This window comes from Centruroides vittatus, unplaced genomic scaffold (assembly GCF_030686945.1).
Source record: "Centruroides vittatus isolate TY-2023 unplaced genomic scaffold, ASM3068694v2 scaffold_1152, whole genome shotgun sequence".
Taxonomy (NCBI): domain Eukaryota; kingdom Metazoa; phylum Arthropoda; class Arachnida; order Scorpiones; family Buthidae; genus Centruroides; species Centruroides vittatus.
In genome coordinates, this window is record NW_027122670.1 from 9022 (window position 1) to 29417 (window position 20396).

Sequence of the window (20396 nt, forward strand, 5' to 3'; positions counted from 1 at the left end):
AGATTCCTAGGGGTTATGTTGAAAGAATGCACCCAGATGCTTCCGAAATGTGTCTACACCCAAACAATGGAAGGAGTCAGATCTTGAGGAGAGTCACAAAAAAAAAATGATTGGGCACAAGAACAGAAGACCTAAAACTATTAAGAATATTCAACTGGAGAATCATTGTTGCATACAAAAAGCTGGAGAAAAATTGTGCAGCGTAGAATCTCAAAGACTCACAGTGCTAGGAAGATAATGATGTTGGTTGAAAATTTTTGATGATTTACAAGTAAAAAAAATTCCTTCTTTTGACAAGTCATGGCTCCTTGCTTTATATATGGTGAATAATAATTTATTCATAACTACAAATAACAAACTGGCTACTACAATGTGACAAACACAATTGCATTTTATCTCTCAGTTCCTGGACTTATAGAAAACTTTTGCATTATTGCTAGTTTTAAGTATTTTGGGCATTCATTAAGCCAAAGAGCAATCTTTAGAAATTTGTGTAGCCTATCAGGTGCACAAATGCAATCTTCTGTATGTCACTCTCTCTCATAGGAATGTGCCAATATCTTGTCTTTAGATCTATTGCTGAAAAATATTTTGCAGAATGTATCAAGAATGTCATCAATTCTTGGAATGGGATATAAGTCTCTCTTAGTTTTCTTATTCGGTTCTTGGTAGTCGATTCTTATTCTCCCGAGGAGTACGTAGTTAAGGATACAAAAGATATGTCCATTTTTTTTAAAAACTGAAATAGAGAACTTATCTATTACCAAAAAGGAAGATGATATTTAGATCATTAAATCAGAATTTACTAAAAAGCAAAAGATTCATTTTTTCTTAAAAAATGTCATTGCTCAATGAAAATAGCAACATGCCCAGAGCATAAATTTAACTAAAATCTAAGCAATACGTCAATTTTTTCTTAATGGACATATTATATTTTGCATCTGAGCTTATTTGGAAATTACGAGAATAAGTAAAAATTACATTAAAAATTAAGAAGGAAGTTGAAATTAAAAGAATCAAATTATAAGAACTGAACATTGCTTTTAAAGAAAATATGATACTGAAATATTGCTTTTCTTAAAATTATCCTACTTTTTCGTTATTTGTTGGTGGGAGCCTTTGATGACAATTTTCCAATTAATGTCCAGAATGTATTCATTCAATCCGTTAAAACTATTTTTAATTACAAGTATGGGAATTATATGTTTAGAGTTCCCATATGAAGCCGTTTCATTCAGTAATATAAACTGTTATGGAACTTGAATTTTCTCGAGATGATAAAATTTTTTAAAGCTTAGTAAAATTAAGATTTTTATTATTAAGAATGGTATATCGAAAGTGAAAGTTTTGGGTGTATTTATTTAAATAAATATTTAAAACTCTTGATTATCATGATTGCACTTTAACCTATGATTGTACCAATTCTATATTTTGTGATTTTAAGCTGTGATAGTCACGTGTGTGACATTTAAATTATATTTGTTGTATTTAATTAGCCATAGAGAGGTTATTCCTCATTCTGGCTTATACTACTACTGTAATAATAATAAAGTTCCTTAGAAAAGTTAATATGTTCAGTATTGATTTGGTTCCTTAAAAGTTACTTGTTAGTGTGTATTCCATTATAACAGTCCTATGAATTTTCACTCGGAACATGAATTTCATATACATCGAATCCTTTATTTTGCAAAGTTAATGTAATTCAAAATCTGTAGACCAAGACTAACATTTTTATGGAAAATACCAAGATTGGTAGGATGATTCCATATTTCTCATTTACATAATTTCAGTTTATACAATAAAATTTTTGTGAAATTAATTATGTAAATTAATGGTTAAATGTATAATTTATCTAATACATTAACACTTAAAATGCCTTTAAGACATAAAAGTTATTAATTATACACCTACATAATGGTGAACACTAGCAATTTTTTTATCCATATACCTGAGAAAATTCAGATAATGCATGTCCAAGAGCATTTTGTACTCAAAAGCATGCAATGTTTGACTTTTCAAAACTTATTTGCTTATCATTTCATACAATTTAAACAAAGATGGATTGTCAATGATGAGAATGTTAAAACCTATTAACCATTATAATATATAAAAATTAGTGAAATTTTGACTTAATGTGTGGGAATGATTTACATATAATAACTTAATTTGTAAGTGCATGCATAAATAAGAATCGTGCAACAATTCCAAGAGTTTCTTTTCATTCATTGCCTTTTAATACTATTTTTTAAAATACAGTTTGCAATTTTTCTTGTATTAGAAACAGCATTTTACCAAGATGGAAAATTTATTTATAGTGCTAGATACACATTTCACATATTAAGCCCACATTAAATACCTAACATTACATGTGATTATATAATGTAAAATATAAGGTAGGACTGTTATTTTGACCAACTTTGGCCATAATGGGCTCCTCTACTTTACAATTTAAGTTATAATTTAATCTTCAAGCCCAGTTATTCATAAAGATGTCAGGGATCATTAATTGAATTTGTTTTACCTCCAAACAATTTACAAGTTTTTTTTCGTATTTCTCTCCATCTCACAGTCCAAAATAGTTTCGAAATACACAATAAACAATTATCAACTTAAATGGAATTAAGTTGATAATTGGAATTTCTGTTGCACAATTCCACCACAATTATCACATATAAATAATTATCAACTTAAACAATTTTTCAAATTATTTCAAGTATAAAGAACTTCTAATTTATTGACATAAACAAAATATTTAATTACAAAAATTTGTAATGAAAACTTATTTAATGTACAAAAAAATTTCTTTAAAAAAATCAACTGAACCCAATATGAATGTATAGTATAAGTTAGTGTGCTATTTTTTAAGTTTTACAAAGTAATAAGAAATTATTTATTGTGACATCATCACAATGCCAGGCTGCAATTTTAATGAGAGTCATGCCAGTCATCTATCTAACACCTTTTGAGAGAAAATTTTTGAATTGAAATAACATGACTTCCAGTTTGCATTGGACATTCGTATATAGTTAATGGGGGACTCCTGCTCCTAAGGTTTCCACATCCGGTCTCGTATATTATCTATCTAACTCCACTCTCGAGATTAATGAAGGACAGAGAGACAGCCAACAGTGGGAATTTATAGATCTACAATTTTTTCAAATTGTAGCTCAATAACATTTATTCTTCTTTCACATTATAAGATCATATTGTTTTAAAATTGTCAGTACTTAAAATTTGGTTTGTCAGAGAGACAGAGGAACAGGGAAACCAACCTTTTTGTCTCTCTCTAATCACATATGGACTTTTGTTTATGTGATATGTCCCCCAACTTATCGGTGTACCAGGTTTTGAATTAGAGAGATGAGAATGTGTTCCATTTAAGTTATCTCCCTTGTGACTCAAGTTTTTAATAAAAATCTGACTTTAATTGAACATTCGTGTTCAATTAAAAGATTAAAATAAATACAATAAATACAGTAGATTAATTTATAGAAAATGGTTACAAATAATTTTGCTTATTTAGGATTTTTCATGCTGTAAGCATGTTTTAATGGGTAACCAGAATAATAACTATGTACCAGTACCTGATAATTCTCAGCACTATATCTACACTGGTCTTCTAAAGTAATTCCTGTCCACTGAGTTAATATGAATCAGCAAAATGTTAATAATGTAGACACCTACATTACTATGATGGGATGATGTATTAGTGATAAGTAGTGTTAAATATAGAAGAAAAATATCTGCAAAATTTGGTTTACTGTAATTTATTCTTTTATGACAGATACGTAAAATATAATGCTTGAAAAAGTAGAAACTTGTTTTGAGGATATGCTTGAAGAGTTAAACAAAAAGAATTTAGACAACATATTCATGAAAATAGGATATAAATATATTAATATATGTGTTGTGTTCATTCTTATTCATTAATATTAAAATATCTTTTGGCTTTCCTAACAGCCTGTATTCTTTCTAGCATGCTGTCGATTGGGCTTCAAATAACATCATGACTAATGTTATGGTGCCATACACAATCACTTATTCCTGCTCCTGTTTTGTTGAAGGCAATCAGATGCTAAACATTTTCAATTTGGTTGAGACTTGATGAATTTCTAGCCCAATCCAGCACTTGCAAACACTCTTTGCATCCAGAAAAGCAAAAATGTCTTGTAATCATTTAATACCTTAAAAGTATTGAAAACCATTTAAACCAGAAACTTACACTTACCTGTCTACATGTGTGGCAGGATGCCAAATCTTGTGGAAAATGCATTGCTCCAATTCAAATGTTTCTCTGGCTGTATTGACAACATGTCTAACAATTTCACACTAATTTGAATTTGTTGTGCCATCCACAAAATAAAGCTTCCCAATGCCAATTACATTGGCATTGGGAAGCTTTATTTTGGTAGCCCAACAGCTCTTCAGGCACTCAGATTCATCAAATTGGTATTTTGTCATTGATTCAGAGTAATAGCATTTATTCATTTTTCAGCATATCAGTTTGGCCCAGTCACCAGATAATGAAAAATGGTTCTCACCTGAAAATATGACATGTTGCCACTGTTCTGTTGTCCAATTGTGATGCTGTTTGGCTCATGTTCATCATGCTTTCTTCATTTTCTGTCGTGGTTCTTGGCCTTATATCTTTTTTGGATGATGTTTTAGTAAACATTTGGGTATTATCAGTCTAATAAATCATTATTGAGTTTTTTCTTTATAGTTTTTTATATAATGCAGGCAAGTTCAACTTTAACAAAAACATAGCCTTTTTAATCTATTTTTCTCAAATTTTACATGTATCTACACTCTATCAAAGATGAATTCAACAATGTCAAAGGGCATTATGGAAGAAAATGTGACAATTTTATCAAGCCATTGGTCGGCACTCAAACTCTGATATATACAATGGGAATCTCTATAGTGACGAGTAGGAAATGACAAACTCAAAAGTTGCATAATTGATCTCACACCCTTCACCATAATTTTCTGCTTTTATGGTTTCAGCTGGGATATATTTGGCACATTGCTTTCATGAGAAATATATTGCATTCCATATTGGTCAAAGGAAGCAATTGTGTCAGGTGCAGGGACATTGCCATATTTGATTAAAACATATTTCCATTCAGATAGTACTTCTTCAAGAATGAGACTACTCTCTTCTTGATGCCTCCATACTATGTATAGTAGAGAATCAATTATTGAGAATCACAGCAATGAGTCCACACCAAGAAAAAGTCATTTTTTACTTGGTGCAATTTTTTTCATTTCAGATGTTTTTGTTTAAAACCAAAAATACAATTAGCCAAAGTTGACTTCAGAGAGTGTTAATTCCAGAAATTGCTTTTTATATAATAATAATCATTGGCAATGTTCTGTAGGCCCACTATTGAGCTATCTTGTTATCAACACTAGTGTTACATTTATTACAATACAAATGAAAAAGCACAATTAATGAGCAACAGGTTTCTAACACATCAAATGCTTCACTATGTTTATGCACAGAGAAGTATTCAATGCATTAGAAATAACATTGGTGTCAGAGCAAGAAGTTCCCATCAGACTAAGAGCACAGGGTAGAGCAGTATTAAGTATCCCACTCTGACCTCTACATCAGCAATGCCAAGTCAGGACTGACTTACATTTGGATGTAAATCTCGCGCACGGTCACGTATGAGAACAGTTGAGTTCAGGATGGAGGAGGGAGTCGAGAGACAGTGCACTCCACTATGCATTTAAATATTAAATAACAACAATTTATTTGTAAAGGTCATCACTAATTTACAAAAGTGTAACATAAATGGAAGCGTCTATTCTACAAGTGCATCAGAGAGTGTGTTTACAAATTTGGACACGTCAGTAAATACCTGGATCAGTGAGGGTCAGCTTTGGATGTCCTGAAGGAAGGAAGGAGAGTCTTCTGCTTGTTATGGTGGGTCTTGAATCCACCAGACCATAATAGTAATATTCACAATGGGTTTTGATTGATTGTTCATTAGTTCGGAGCAGCTAAGATCCAGTCAGTGGCTGGAGATCAGAAAGATTGGTGGTGGAAAGCGCACAAATTTTAACAGGTGAACTCTGTTGGTACGTGTCCTCTTGCCTTTTATTCGGGGTCCACCCCCTATTCTAATTCCCATTTTTGGTGAAGTTGTTGGTTGCTCCAATCTGTGATTTTGCCTCTATTTCCTCAATGAGTAGTTATTCAGAAGCTGTGTTACTCACAGAAGTACTACTATCCGTGGGAAAATTTTGTGAAGTTCCTTGACTGTATCTACAACATGAAACTTTTCTCTTTTATGGTTTTTGACAAATCAAGAATTATGATTGAATCATGTTCTTACTAATTAATTTGCACTAGCCTGGGTTCTCATGTCGGCATGGTTAGAAATGCAACCTGAAGCAACAACCAAGTGAACCAGGATTTAGTAGTTAGAAGAAAGTATAAGACAAAGTATTTTTGAATTGTCCTGGAAAAGCCATTCATTGGAATCTGCAAAGATTCAAAGTATCTTTGCAGATTCCAATGAATGGCTTTTTTAACAATAAATCAGAGATTTTATTATTTCTTATCAATCATCATAACCTTAACCTATCATGCCTTACTCATTTTTACTATTGTACTTGAATTAAATACCTTAAAAATAAAAATCTTTTCATTCTTCTCCTTACTGTGTGTGGTTATCCAAAACTGTCTCACTACAGTATTTATTTTAGAAAATCACACTACTGTACTTCTATGTTAATACAAAATTTAGATGGTGTAACAAAGGCTTGAGTCTACAAGGGAGTCTACCTACACCAAAAACCATCATCAGGAACTTTGTGACACTTCTTTACTTTTTTCATGATGAAAACTTATTTCCTGCATGTTCAGAACCATCCAGCATAAATTTAAGACTGCTTGTCCATAACTAAATTCAGATTGTTTTTGAACTGCAATCTCCTTTGAAGAGAAAATTACCTTGTTTGGTTTTCTCTACTTTACAATACACTTGGGTGCAGAATTAACAACCCATTCTCAAAGCAAATTTTGAACTTTCAACCCAGTTTTTGGAGGTAGCCCAACTTATCAACAGTGTCAGTGATTATCTGCTTACACTTTACTGCAGTCATTTTAACTAATGACCATATCACAAATGTAAAAATTAGGACATCAGGCCAGAGTTTCAATGTGATGTCATGTCACAATTGATTCCAGTGCACTATTTCTGACCTACCAACAATTAAGTGATTGCCAAAATTTCACTATTCTTATCAAAATTAAAATAGTTGAGTGTTTTTAATTCGGATAATTAGCAAGAATCATCATTCACACAATTGCACAGTTCACATTCACTACTGTTAAATAGACACTGTTGCTTTTTGGTATGTGTGTATATTTAAAAATGCCACCACAGTTAAGTTAATACTAGATTTATCAAAAAGTACCTATTTTGCAGTAGGTATGCAATACTTTTACACCACCAGTGTAATTTATATACAGAAGAGCATGGAAATAGTTGAATACCTATTTCATGGCATTTTACAGTTTTTCTTACTTGTTACTTGATTAAAGTTAATAGCATTTCAAAAGTTAAAGAAAACCTTAAAATTAGATCTGAAACTATGAATTCACCACTTCCTTAAAATTCAGGGAAATATAATTTTATAACTACATTTGTTTTAATAAAAAAATACATTTCATATATCAGACAATGTGTTTATTTTAAATCTGAATATACATTGTAAAATAAACATTAAAATTTCTGGAATTGTTTCTTGGCCCCAGCTGCTTTGGTAACTTTCAAAACATTGAAGCGAACTGTTTTGCTTAATGGTCGACATTCTCCCACAGTCACTACGTCACCAATGGCTACATCTCTGGAAAATAATAATAATAATAAATATTGTCTGAAAAATACAGTTCAACTATATATTTTGCATTTTAAATTATAATCAGTTATCATAACTCATCAAACATTTCAGGAGACCGTCATGATAATTTATCATCATTAATCGCTCTAATTTTTATAAGAACTATTTTAAAACTGACATTAATTTGTTATAATTTTTATTTATTTTTAATTACACAGTCTTTAATAATTAGTTTGTTTTTTTAAATATATGTAATAAATAAATTCTTAATTACAATGTAAGATTAGAGAAAAATACAGCATAACTATTTTTTTTTATTTTTTGTCAGATAAACTGACATTTTCCATAAAATCATGTCTTTTCTGGATAATGGTTAAATATATTCATGTACAGTTTAATGAGATCATTTGTTTGTAGAACTGTTATTGCATGAAACAAATCTAGACAGATAGATACCTTTTTTTTATGCCAGTTTTCAGTAGAAGGCATAGTCTCCATGGAAATTAAAAAAGAATACTGTACAAAACTTCTCATGCATTTGTATACATTAAGATGAAATCTTGCTCCAAAAAAAATTCTTGCATAGCTGCATATGAATAACTAGCCAAAAAATTTCTTAATTCTTACAACAGGATTATTTTACCTCAAAACTACAACAAATAGTAATACAGTAGAGCATCGTTTATCTGAATCAATTGGGGACTGGGGTTGTTCGGATAACTGATTATGTACGAAAAAATATATTAACCTATCCGATGTTCAAATTTTTCTCCGTTGCGTGTCGCTTCGTGTTGAATTTTTGTCAATTTTAGGCCCAACGAAAATTTTTATAATAATAATCGAGGCTATTGTATCGTTAAAAATTATTTCTTTATTCTGTACAAACAAAATAAATATATTGAAAAATATAAAAACAAAAAAAATTATAGTTGTTTCTTAAACTCTATGAGGTTCAGATACACTGACACTTGGCAATGTTCATCTTAAATTTATTTCAGTTGATTAAGATGAACATTGCCAAGTGCCCGTGTATCTGAACCTCATAGCGTTTAAGAAACAAGAATTACTGGCACGGTTTCAAAATACGTCTAAAAAAATTATACTTTAGAAGTTAATCTAGTATCAAAAACGTTCGATTTAGCATGACAGTCCGACTGGAAAGCTTTCGGTTAACCGGTTTTCGGATAAACGATGCTATACTGTACATATGATTATTTAGACTGAAATAATCACATCTTATAATCATTGAAGAGAGCAGTTTTTCTGAACCTATTATTTAGAGCAGTGGTCCCCAACCCTATGCCCGTGGGCACCATAGCGCCCGCCGATCGTTTTTCGTGTGCCCGCTGCTGTGCGACCACGATAAAAATAAAAATATTTCAGTTTTCAATAAAATGCTAAGTAAAAGTTTTTTCGTTTTTAATGATTAACCACTCAAAAGTAGAAATGGCGTCCAACACAGATAAAAGCACAAAGCGAAATGCAACCGATTTCTTTTTCCCCTCCGCCAAATCTTCACCAACCAAATTTCCCATACCTGAAATGAAATAAACCGGTCCGTTCTGAATATCATAAAATCAAAGTACAGATCACGACTTAAAGATGAACACCTTGACGATTGCTTACGAGCAGGAATATCATCATACTCTCCTAATTACGAAGCAATGGCCAATGAAATGCAATGCCAAAAATCACATTTACTTTCAGATTTATATTTTTTATAAAGAATTTTTATACTCTGTAGATTTTGTATGCATCGTTTAGTAATTATTTGTTTTGTAAAAGTTATTGTTAATAGTCTTGTGTATGTTTTATTACATTTTTGGAATTAAATGTTTTCTGTAAATTATGTGTATGTATTATTAACCAATTACCATCCACTTTGCTTTTAATGCATGAACAGTTATGGTATTATGGTTATTGTAACTCTGCTGATTTTTGGCTGTGAACATTGGCATCTGTACTGTAGAATATTTGATGCTCTTTCTATCATCCATATACCACTATGAAATAAAGAATCTGCCTTATTTTCTAATGGATAAGACTTCATTTTTTTCATTTTTCTGGTTAATCCATTAGAAACATAGCCAATTCTTGTTATAGTAATGAGTGAGAAAATAAGAATTTCTAAACATCTTTTCATTTCTTAATCTTTTTAGTTTTTCTAAAATATTTTTCTACTTTTTAAAGGAATTATCAGTATTTTAAAAACTTCAAATAAATTTTGAAATTTTAAGTTTTTAAAATAATGATAACTTTCAATTAAAAAGGGCATTAATTTAATTTATTATATACTTATAAATGAGCAAAACTAATTATTAAACGATTACATGCATCATAACATGAATAAGTTATCTTTATAAAAAGGTATTTGTGTATACAGTAGAGAGTCGTTTATCCGAATACCGGTTATCCGAACGCTTTTCAGTCGGACTGTGTTGTGCTGAATTGAACTTTTTTGATACTAGATTTACTTCTAAAGTATAATTTTTATGTTTTTATATTTTTCAATATATTTATTTTGTTTGTACAAAATAAAGAAATAATTTTTAACGATACAATAGCCTCGATTATTATAAAAATTTTCGTTAGGCTCAAAATCAACAAAAATTCAACACAAAGTGACACGCAACGGAGAAAAATTTGAACATCGGACAGGTTAATATATTTTTTCGTACATAATCGGTTATCCGAACAAATCACTTATCCGAGCAACCCCAGTCCCCAATTGATTCGGATAAACGACTCTCTACTGTATAGTTTCCCAGATTACACATATTTGATTATTACAAATATAAAAATTCCCAATTCTTATAATTAAGTTTTCAGTTTTAGCTAACTGTCATCAAATAATAGTTTGTGGACTCCCACAAACTTATTCAGATGCTTAAATAAAACTATTTTTAAACCGTAAACTTACAGGCTTAAAATTTAATAGCAATCAGAAAAAAATAAATAAATAAATTTACCGGAAACACGGTGATAAATGAACAGACATATTCTTATGTCTTTTTTCAAATCTATTATATTTCTTAACATAATGCAAATAATCCCTTCTAATAACTATGGTACGTTGCATTTTCATTTTTACTATCACCCCTCTCAAAATACGGCCCCGAATGCTGACGTTCCCCGTGAAAGGGCACTTCTTGTCGATGTAAGTACCTTCGAGAGCCTATAAAAATAAAAATTTATTTCAGTACCACTTCTAACTTTTGTTTATTAAGAATTTTTAAATGAAATTTTCAGTTAGTTATAACACATCTACAAAATTTTTCAGTAGACCGTCGTGGATTTTTCATCATTTGTCATAAAAAAAATTATATAACAATTTCAGTAATATATAAATAATTAAATAAGAGAATTTATTCTGTAGTTTTATAATTACAATTTTTCTATCAAATTTTAGTTTTAGTAAAACTTGAATCCATTTCTTAAATTAAATAAAATATATCATTTTCAATACTTTTCCATTAATTATATCTTTCCTAACTTTTATGCTATCTTACACAAAATGTAAATATAAGATATATAGCACTGGAAAAAGTTTAATGTCACTGAAATTTTATATTTTCCATTTTATTGAAATGTATTTATTTCTGCTGTTGTTATACATTAATCAAAAGAAGAATAAACAAATTAATAGATTATTAAACAAATTTTTAAAAATTAACAAAAATATTAAGAAAAGATTAAAATTTAATGAAATCTACTTAGAAAAAAGTATAAATCAGGCTATATTTTCATAAATTACTATCAGTTGTTTGGCTTTAATACACTGTAACTAAAGTATTACAAATGTGTAAACTATTGCTGTTAAAATCTGATTTGAAAATTGTTTTTCATTACTCCTAAATACAAATTTCCAATAATCTAAATAATTTTAACTATAATTACTTTGAATTTTAAAATAGCATATTTTAGTTTTAAATTCAAAATTCACAATTTTATATGAAATGCTCTGCCAACTACACTGTTGTGTATTCAAGTGTACAATTTTATGTCACACACATACAGAGTCCATACTTAATATTGTCGAAGAAAGAAAGATAGAAGTACAGTCAAACCTTGGTTTATGAACTTAATTCATTCCTAAAAGTTGTTCTCAAAAAGTTTTCCAATAAACAATGCAAGAGGGATTGATCATTTCCATATTATGCTAATAGCTGCATTTCATTCATAAAAATGCCTACAAATGCAATATAATATTTTTATATATATGATGAAACTTGGTATATATGTTATATGGACCATGGGAAAAAGGAAAATGCGAAAAAAAATATTTAGTTCAAATTTTTACCATTAGGGGAAAAAATGGCACATGAAGAACAAGAAACAAAACAGAAACATGCAAAAGGTTTTTATTCACAACATTTATTCAATGTGCAATCCATTTGCATCAATTACATGTTCAAAACGCCTTACAATGCAATCCGTTTGCTTCAGTCACATGTTCAAAATGCCCTACAGCATTGTAAGGCATTTTGAACATGTAATTGATGCAAATGGATTGCACATTGAACAAATGTTGTGAATAAAAACCTTTTGCATGTTTCTGTTTTGTGTTTCTTGTTCTTCATGCGCCATTTTTTTCACCTAGTGGTAAAAATTTCAACTAAATATTTTTTTTGATTTTCCTTTTCCCCATGGTCTATATAACATATATACCAAGTTTCATCATAATATGTCCACAAGAACAGGCTCTAGACAGGTCTGAGTAGGGCAACTTTAATTATAACCACCTTGTATCTGTATATCTATATATTAAAATCAAAACCACCACTTTACAAAAAAGTGCTATAAACAGAGATTCGGCTTTGCTTACTGCATGCAATATAATAAATCAATTAGTGCAGTTTTTATTTAATTGATTTGATTTAAATTCAACTGTGATGCATACCAAAAAATGGTGGTAGTATCTTACTTGCATAAACAATGAAATATAATTTGAATAACTATATCGATGATTCATGTCACGATGTCTAATGACATGAGATGATCTCTGCACTACTAACTTCTAAATCGATAGTTCTGCTGTTGATTGGTTAGACCATCAACTTTCTGTAACATAGAAAGTATAGGAAGTTGACCATCGATGGCCGGCTCTGCCAAGTAGCTTGTTCAAAAAACAAGTTATTGTATGGCAACCGGAGTAAATATGGAGCAGTCAAAATTATGTTTGTAAACAGGGGCATTTGTAACCCAAGGTTTGACTGTACATTTGTAAACATTTATAATTATCGTTGTCAAATTTTCTTTATAAAAAGTAAAAGTGATTCTATAATAAATGCTGCAGGATGTGAACATGATCTAATTAAAATACAGTGGTACCTCGTATAACGTATGCCTCGAATAACGGACTGGCTGCGAACAATGGACTTTCCGGCATAATTGGTAACTGCTCCATGGGTGCATTCTTTAATAGCGGTCGCTCTGCGTCTCTGCTACTACGGGAGTGCGCTGCTGTTTGTAGGCATTTAGGAACGACGGTGAAAGAAAGAAAGATGGCGGTGCCCGCACTATCGATAGTATCATAATGGAGGAATCTATAATTCTAAACTATGAGCTTTAAAAGGCAAAAGAAGGGTCCCAATTTAACCATAAAATGGATTATTTGTTGTAAGAGCATTCAAAATAGCCTCGAAAAAAATTCGTAAAGACACTTATATCACCGCGTGCGCTAACTCGCGCTTTCACAATTTCTAAATTCTCATTCATAAAACCACATAATGGACCCAGAAACGAAACTATCTTAGCCATGGAGGATGCCATGTTGCTTTCCACCGTAAACTATTGCTACAAGCGGCCGTTTTTGCCATTCGACGGCGTGCACTCTCAGTGGAATTTAGGAACGCGTTCCGCAGGAATTTTTTAACGGATGTCGCTCGCGCAGAGTTACACAGAGGAATAAAAGAACACACTCCATGTTCGTTTTTTTAATGATACAGTACGGTTATTTTATGCTGTGGAATGAATTAGATGTCTTAACATGTATTTCTATGGGAAAATGCGTTTCGTATAACAGATGTTTCACTTAACGGACGTGCACCTGGAATGGATTAAGTACGTTATACGAGGTACCACTGTAATATTAATTGAATTATATCTTGTTTATATCATTTAACCCATAGTAAAATTGTTTCATTACGTCCTTTTCGCTTAACATCACAGTTTCCTAGAACCTATTGACAACATTAAGCAAGGACTTGCTGTATTTTATACATAAAAATACAAACATTTTAAATTCATTTATATCAATTATCTATACATACCTCTCGTGGTGTTTTAAATCCAAGTCCAACATTTCTCACATATCGCAATGATTTTTTCGATTTAGTCTTGGTCAATCCTGGTTTTCTATTCAGAAAAACCGTCGGTTGTTTCTGGAATGCTCTTTCGGTCTGTAGGAATTATAATTATGTTTATATATAGATTGTCTTAAACAAAATAATACAATATTAAGAAAAATTATAACAAAATCAACCATTTAACCTTTGCTCAATATTAGAATTATTTTCAATTATGATGACAAATCTTTCAAGGAAATCATTTTGAAAATTCTAAGTGCAAACAGTCACTCTCCATACAATCTAGTTTTTTGTTTGACCATATAATAAATAATAGCTGATAAAGTATAATGTTGAATCTTTAAATGCTAGATTAAATGTAATATCATTTTATATCATCAAATATTCTTTATATATAAAAGAATATTTTTGTTAAATAATATGTTAACATAACAATAGTTATAAATTTTTTAAATAATATAGTCAAACATCAGTATAATAAAGTCTCTGGGAAACACAATTTTATATATAGAAAATTCATTAAATAGAAAATGCACACTAGTAGTGAAAAAAATAATACAATGTACTAGAACAATGCTTTGTTTTCCACAAAAATACATTTGTTTTCACATTGATAACAAAAAGTGTTATGCATGAATTGCATGTATTTTATACAGAAAAATCAAACAGAAGAGAGTATTTTTTTAAATTGAAACTAAGAAAAAAAATGTTATAATTAAAATGATTAGTGTCTTTACACACTTATATTGAAAAACAGTTATTTTTATTTTTTACAATATTAAATTCACAGAAGCAATCACAAAACCTTTGCGTCTTCTTTTAACGTCCTTTTCACACTCGGGAAATAACTGTCTTTACGGCGGAGTCGACCTTCATTAAATTTAATTTACAAAACCGTGTTTTACATATTGAGGCAGAAGAGTAGCCTACAAAAGAAGGTCGACTCCGCCGTAAAGACAGTTATTTCCCGAGTGTGAAAAGGACGTTAAAAGAAGACGCAAAGGTTTTGTGATTGCTTCTGTGAATTTAATATTGTAAAGTATGAATTTTGTCCTGGCATGTTTTAATTATATTAATTATATTTTTTGTAGTTATTTTTATATCTTTTCATAATATATATTTCAATTAAATGAACAATTCTACCTATTTAAACAGTTAAAGCTTACATCCATAGCATTTTCTTGTTAATGGAAACAATTTATCATCTTTTGCTGAGTGCATATTTTAATTTCATGATAGGGAATGTTGCAGCTATTACACCACACATGCATTATTACTTCATATCCTCCAATATTTAATTTTGTTTTTGAAAATATGAATAAGAGAAAATTAACCTTATATCTTTTTATTGAACAAATGCAGTTATAAAGCATCTAGCTAATTAAAAATAGGCCATTCCACTGAAATCTGGCATATTTAGTGATTATATGACTTTCTTGCAGACATTTTTACCACATTTTTGACAGATCAATTTTGTTCTACTGTACTTGTCTTCTACAAGAAATTCATATATCTCATCAGCTAACTGTTCAGAGTCACTAATGACTATCTTCTGTAGTCTCCTGTTCTTCTGATCCAGTTTCAATATTTCAATCAGGCTCTTCTCTTTCTTTTATCAGTTACCTCACAAATTGTTCTAAAACTTTGTCCAATTCCTTCTGGGTCAAAGCTTTATGAGACTGAGAAACATCACAATCTAGGCATGCTGAAAGCTGTTTGGTATATTTTCAAATTAGAAACAGGGAGGCTACTTGACATTTGCTATGAACAGAGAATACTGAAGTGCATTTCTGAATCATCTATGTACAATGTCTTAAAAACAAGACTAACAATATTCTGTGGTAATTTGCCATAAACACACTTATCAAATGTTCTTACATCCATATTTATATCTTATGTAACATCATCATAAACAATTCACTGTTACACTCAATAACTAGTTTTGATGGGGCAAAGACCCTGTGGCATGACATCTGATATCCCTTGAAAGTTTGTAAAATGGTTCACTATTGATCCATTGCTTGTCATTTTTTCAATAAACTGTCAAAGAATAACACAGTATGAAGCATGCCGTAAGTTAATATGAGTGTGAACATACTAAGCAGCCACAGCTGACTCCATGTTCACTAACCACTTTGATTAGTGAACTTAGAGTCAGCTGTTCAAGTGCATTTTCTAGCAATGTGAACAGCAAGTGCATTCTATAAGCGATGTGAACAAGCTGTTCACATCGCTTATAGAAGATGTGCTACAATATTTGACATTTTACAGAATGGAAAAGACACCCCCCAACAAAGAATAACTCCCGGGTGTGTACGTACACCATCCCACTCATGGACCATAGATGGGACAGAAGCCTAATCTACGTAGGATCCACCAAGCGTTCCCTAGAAGTGAGAATGAAAAAGCACAGATATTCTATATGCAAGGACCATCTCTGCTCTAGCCATCTATGCCTCAGACCAGGGGCATAGAACCGATGTACAATCAAGCGAAGCTGATCCACACTATGCAACACGTACACCATCTTAGATGGCTATAGGCCATTTACATCTGCATGGCTACACTCAAAGATAGTAATTGCATTAACCATAAGGATGAAATCACTGTCAACAGCCTGGCAGGCACTCGTAGGCAAGAACTTACGATAATCTACAGCAGTTAAAGGGGCGCATGCCCAAATGACATTATCGATATCCACGCAATAGAGTTCTGACTGGTGTTCCAATTGAATTTAATTTGAATTGTATTCATTCAGGAGTTATTAGTTACCTGAAGAACTTGAGAGTTCGAAAACAATCGTAACAGTCTGTTTATTAGAAGACGCACACTGGTAACAGGCTCAATAGTATGTTTGTTTACTTTACTCCGGTGTAGTATCACTGTTGTTTGATTATAAGATAATTGCTCACAAAAAGTTCACTCCTTTTGGTCAACTAATGCTGCTTTCTATATCAACCTTTTAAAGTGCCTACAGAAGAATATGACAAGGAAAAGTTTACAAATGACAGAACAAGACATGCTCCACTATGAAAATGCTTCTGTGCACATCCTTTTGATCCAACAAATTTTTGTTACTAACATGATTGTGGTGCCCCTTTCCCATACTCATCAGATCTTTCACTGTGCAATTTCTTTTTGTATCCAACACTGAAAATAAAACTAATCAAAAGATTCCAAATAATGAGAAGTTCAGATAAAGATGCAGACAACTAAACAAGGTAACAGAAAATGATTTTGTAAGATGCTTCCATGGATAGAAGCATCATTGGATCATGCTCTATCCTCAGAAGACTGTTTTAAAGGTAATGGAAACCACTAATATTTATGGTAAAGAATTTTTTATGTCATCAGTGAGAATAATACACCATTTACACAAACAACTGAAGGGACTTATCAAGGATAGTCACTTCCAGATTAATATTAGCATCTTTCATTAGTCTATCCAAATACGAGGGCGGTTTTTTCCAACCTCTGATGGTTCATAAAACAAAGACAAGTGTAAATAACAAAATGAATTTATTACCAAAAGTTAGGTACAAACATGGTTACTTTTTGACATAATCACCACGAAGGGTGAGGCATTTGTCATATCTATGGATGAGCTTTGCAATCCCCTCTTCATAGAATGTTGCTGCAAGTGACTTGAGATGGGCCTTAAAATTGTTTTGAAAATTGTCATTAGTCTCAAACCTCTGCCCACCTAGCCACATTTTCAGTTCAAGGAAAAGGTGGAAGTTTTCACACATTAAAGGTGCATGAAGACTTCAAATGCTCAGTGTATAGCATTGGAACTTTTCAAATGCTCAGTGTATAGCACCGATTTAGCACCAAGCAACTTTCCTAAAGTGAAAACATGGCTAGGAGGGCAGAGGTTCAAGACTAATGACAATTTTCAAAACAATGTTAAAGTCCATCTCAAGTCACTGGCGGCAACATTCTACGAAGAGGAGATTGCAAAGCTCATCCATAGATATGACAAATGCCTCAATCTTCACGGCGATTATGTCGAAAAGTAACCATGTTTGTACCTAACTTTTGGTAATAAATTCATTTTGTTATTTACAATTGTCTTTGTTTTATGGACCATTGGAGGTTGGAAAGAAAACTGCCTACATAAATGTTAAACAATTGAAAGGAAAGATCTTGTTATAAATCATTATTAATGTCAATGCACTTGGACAACTCAACCTGCACTTTAATTTGGGCATTAATGAAATTAAGTATCACCTTAACAGTTTCTGAAGAATCTCCAGCCTACATATCAAATCAAAGCTTGTTCTTTCTTGATAGGTTCGCTTGAAATCAATAAATAATAGGTGTAAGGTCACATAACAAAGGCTTTTCTTTTAATAAGTTTGTAGCCTTACTTTTACGTAAAAAAATTAGCATGTTTTTCTAGTTAATACTGCATATGTGACACTACAATGATTCAAATTTCAAAATTCACAAAAAAGTTCAAATAATCTTTCTTCCAACTTGACCTCTGAACAGGAGTTGGTGACCCAAAGTCACCAACTCCTGTTCAGAGGTCTTCCAAGCTTTCAATGTCACAGCCAAATCCAGAAGACTTTTGGAAGATGGCATTTGTTTCTAAATGTATAATCTGTCTAATGTTTCAACAGCATGCAGTGTGATTAATTGCACCCCAGGAGGAGGTGGTGCAATGGCATTTCTCGTGTTTTGAACTCTTAGCCATCTCTAGCAAAGTGGAAAACAGTTGTTTAGGACGGCAACAATGGGAACAGCCGCCATGTTCGCTGCCATAAGTAACATTAACCGAAATGGCAATCGTGCGATGATCAGAAGTTGCGTCGCTCTCTCCGCTCTCGATCGCGTGTTTAACCCTCTTGGAGATGACTGTAGTCCGACGTCATGGTTTGCAGACTTTACCACAAGATGGCAGTACTAGCAACTATGGTGCCGTCTTCATGAGAGCATTAAAAAAGTATGATAATTTTTTTATTTTTCGTCTCCGATCCAAAAATAGGGTACTGTTGAACTTGTCTCGGTCCCGAGTTCAAATATATAAACAAAGTCCTGAAATTCCATAGGTGGTAATCTATAGTACACCCCAGGCGGCTGAATCTTGTATAGGATCACATGTATCACATGACTTTTTTACTCCTGTGGGAATGATCTACACCTCTGTTAAGTCTTAACTGCCTCATTCAGAACTGCACTTGTACCAAGAATCGACAAGAATCTAGTTTTAGGTCATTTAAATATATTTTTTTACGTATAAACAAACTATCCAAAAGTAAGTTCTACCGGCATTTGCCGTATGCAAAAATTCAGCATAAATATCCATTTAGCAGATTAATAGTGTAATTATTTAATAAAATTTAAATTATTTTTAAAAAATCCTAAATTGTTTGATAATGAAAGCGCCAAACAAAAAATGGGAGAAAATGTATCGGTCTATTAGGCTTAATACATTTACGTGTTCTTTACAAATGTTCAAATTTTTTGCCACATAAAATTATCCCGAAACTTATTTTACTTTATAAATAGTTTGTAATAAAAAGACGAGATAAATATTTCCGCATCCCGCATCACTTTCTTTATGAAAGTTACAAAACACGTGGCAAATTGTAAGGCTTAAGACTAACACATGTATTTGAATAGATTAGAAATAAAACTAATTATAAATTACTTCGTTATGTACTAAATTACATCCTAATTCGCATTTATAAAAGTTGTTGATTTAAAAAGTTAATTAGTATATTGTCAAATTCGTAATTAAGCAATATAAATTTTCAAATAACACAGTTATACCTGTTCCGCCATCTTACAACGAGAACACAAGAATTAATAAAAGACAGATGGCGCTTTGTCATGCATTTCATAATTTAGAAATTTAATAGCCCAAGATTTAAAAATAAAAAGTAATTTAACTATATTAATGATATCTCACACATATATAGTATTATTACAATTTTAATTACGGTAACATGTAATTACATCATAGTTTTCCTGTAACAATAGAGTCGTGCCGGTCGAACGGAAGTGTCAAATTAATTAACCGATCAAATTAAGAATTTAGGGGAGAGATCCTATAAAAAGCCAGAAAGTCAAGCAGAAAGTACGGTCGATGACTTCTTCCCGGCTCGATCTGTTTATCCTCTGTGTCGGTTTCCCCGTTGTCTCGGACTTTGTTTTCGTTCGGCCGTATTATAAAGGTTTTTCGGTATTTTTAATATTAGCGAGGTTGAGGCTGAAGTTTTAAAC

General features: G+C 31.5%; 1 protein-coding gene across 1 annotated transcript; it reads right to left on the reverse strand.

Annotated features, from left to right (window-relative positions):
* Positions 1-7681: 7681 nt before the first annotated feature.
* Positions 7682-20003, reverse strand: RpS11 (ribosomal protein S11). The gene is made up of 4 exons (XM_067284170.1): positions 19944-20003; positions 14130-14258; positions 10827-11032; positions 7682-7863 (listed from the first exon to the last, which is right to left on the reverse strand). Exons 1-4 carry the CDS (start codon positions 19953-19955, stop codon positions 7740-7742), a joined length of 471 nt encoding a protein of 156 aa, XP_067140271.1. The 5' UTR covers positions 19956-20003; the 3' UTR covers positions 7682-7739.
* Between the last annotated feature and the right edge of the window lie 393 nt (positions 20004-20396).

Coding starts and splice junctions, on each gene's coding strand:
- RpS11 (XM_067284170.1), bottom strand. Junction 11,033..14,129: donor GATTTAAAACACCACGAGAG/GTATGTATAGAT, acceptor TTATTTTTATAG/GCTCTCGAAGGTACTTACAT. Junction 7,864..10,826: donor CATTTATCACCGTGTTTCCG/GTAAATTTATTT, acceptor ATTATTTTCCAG/AGATGTAGCCATTGGTGACG.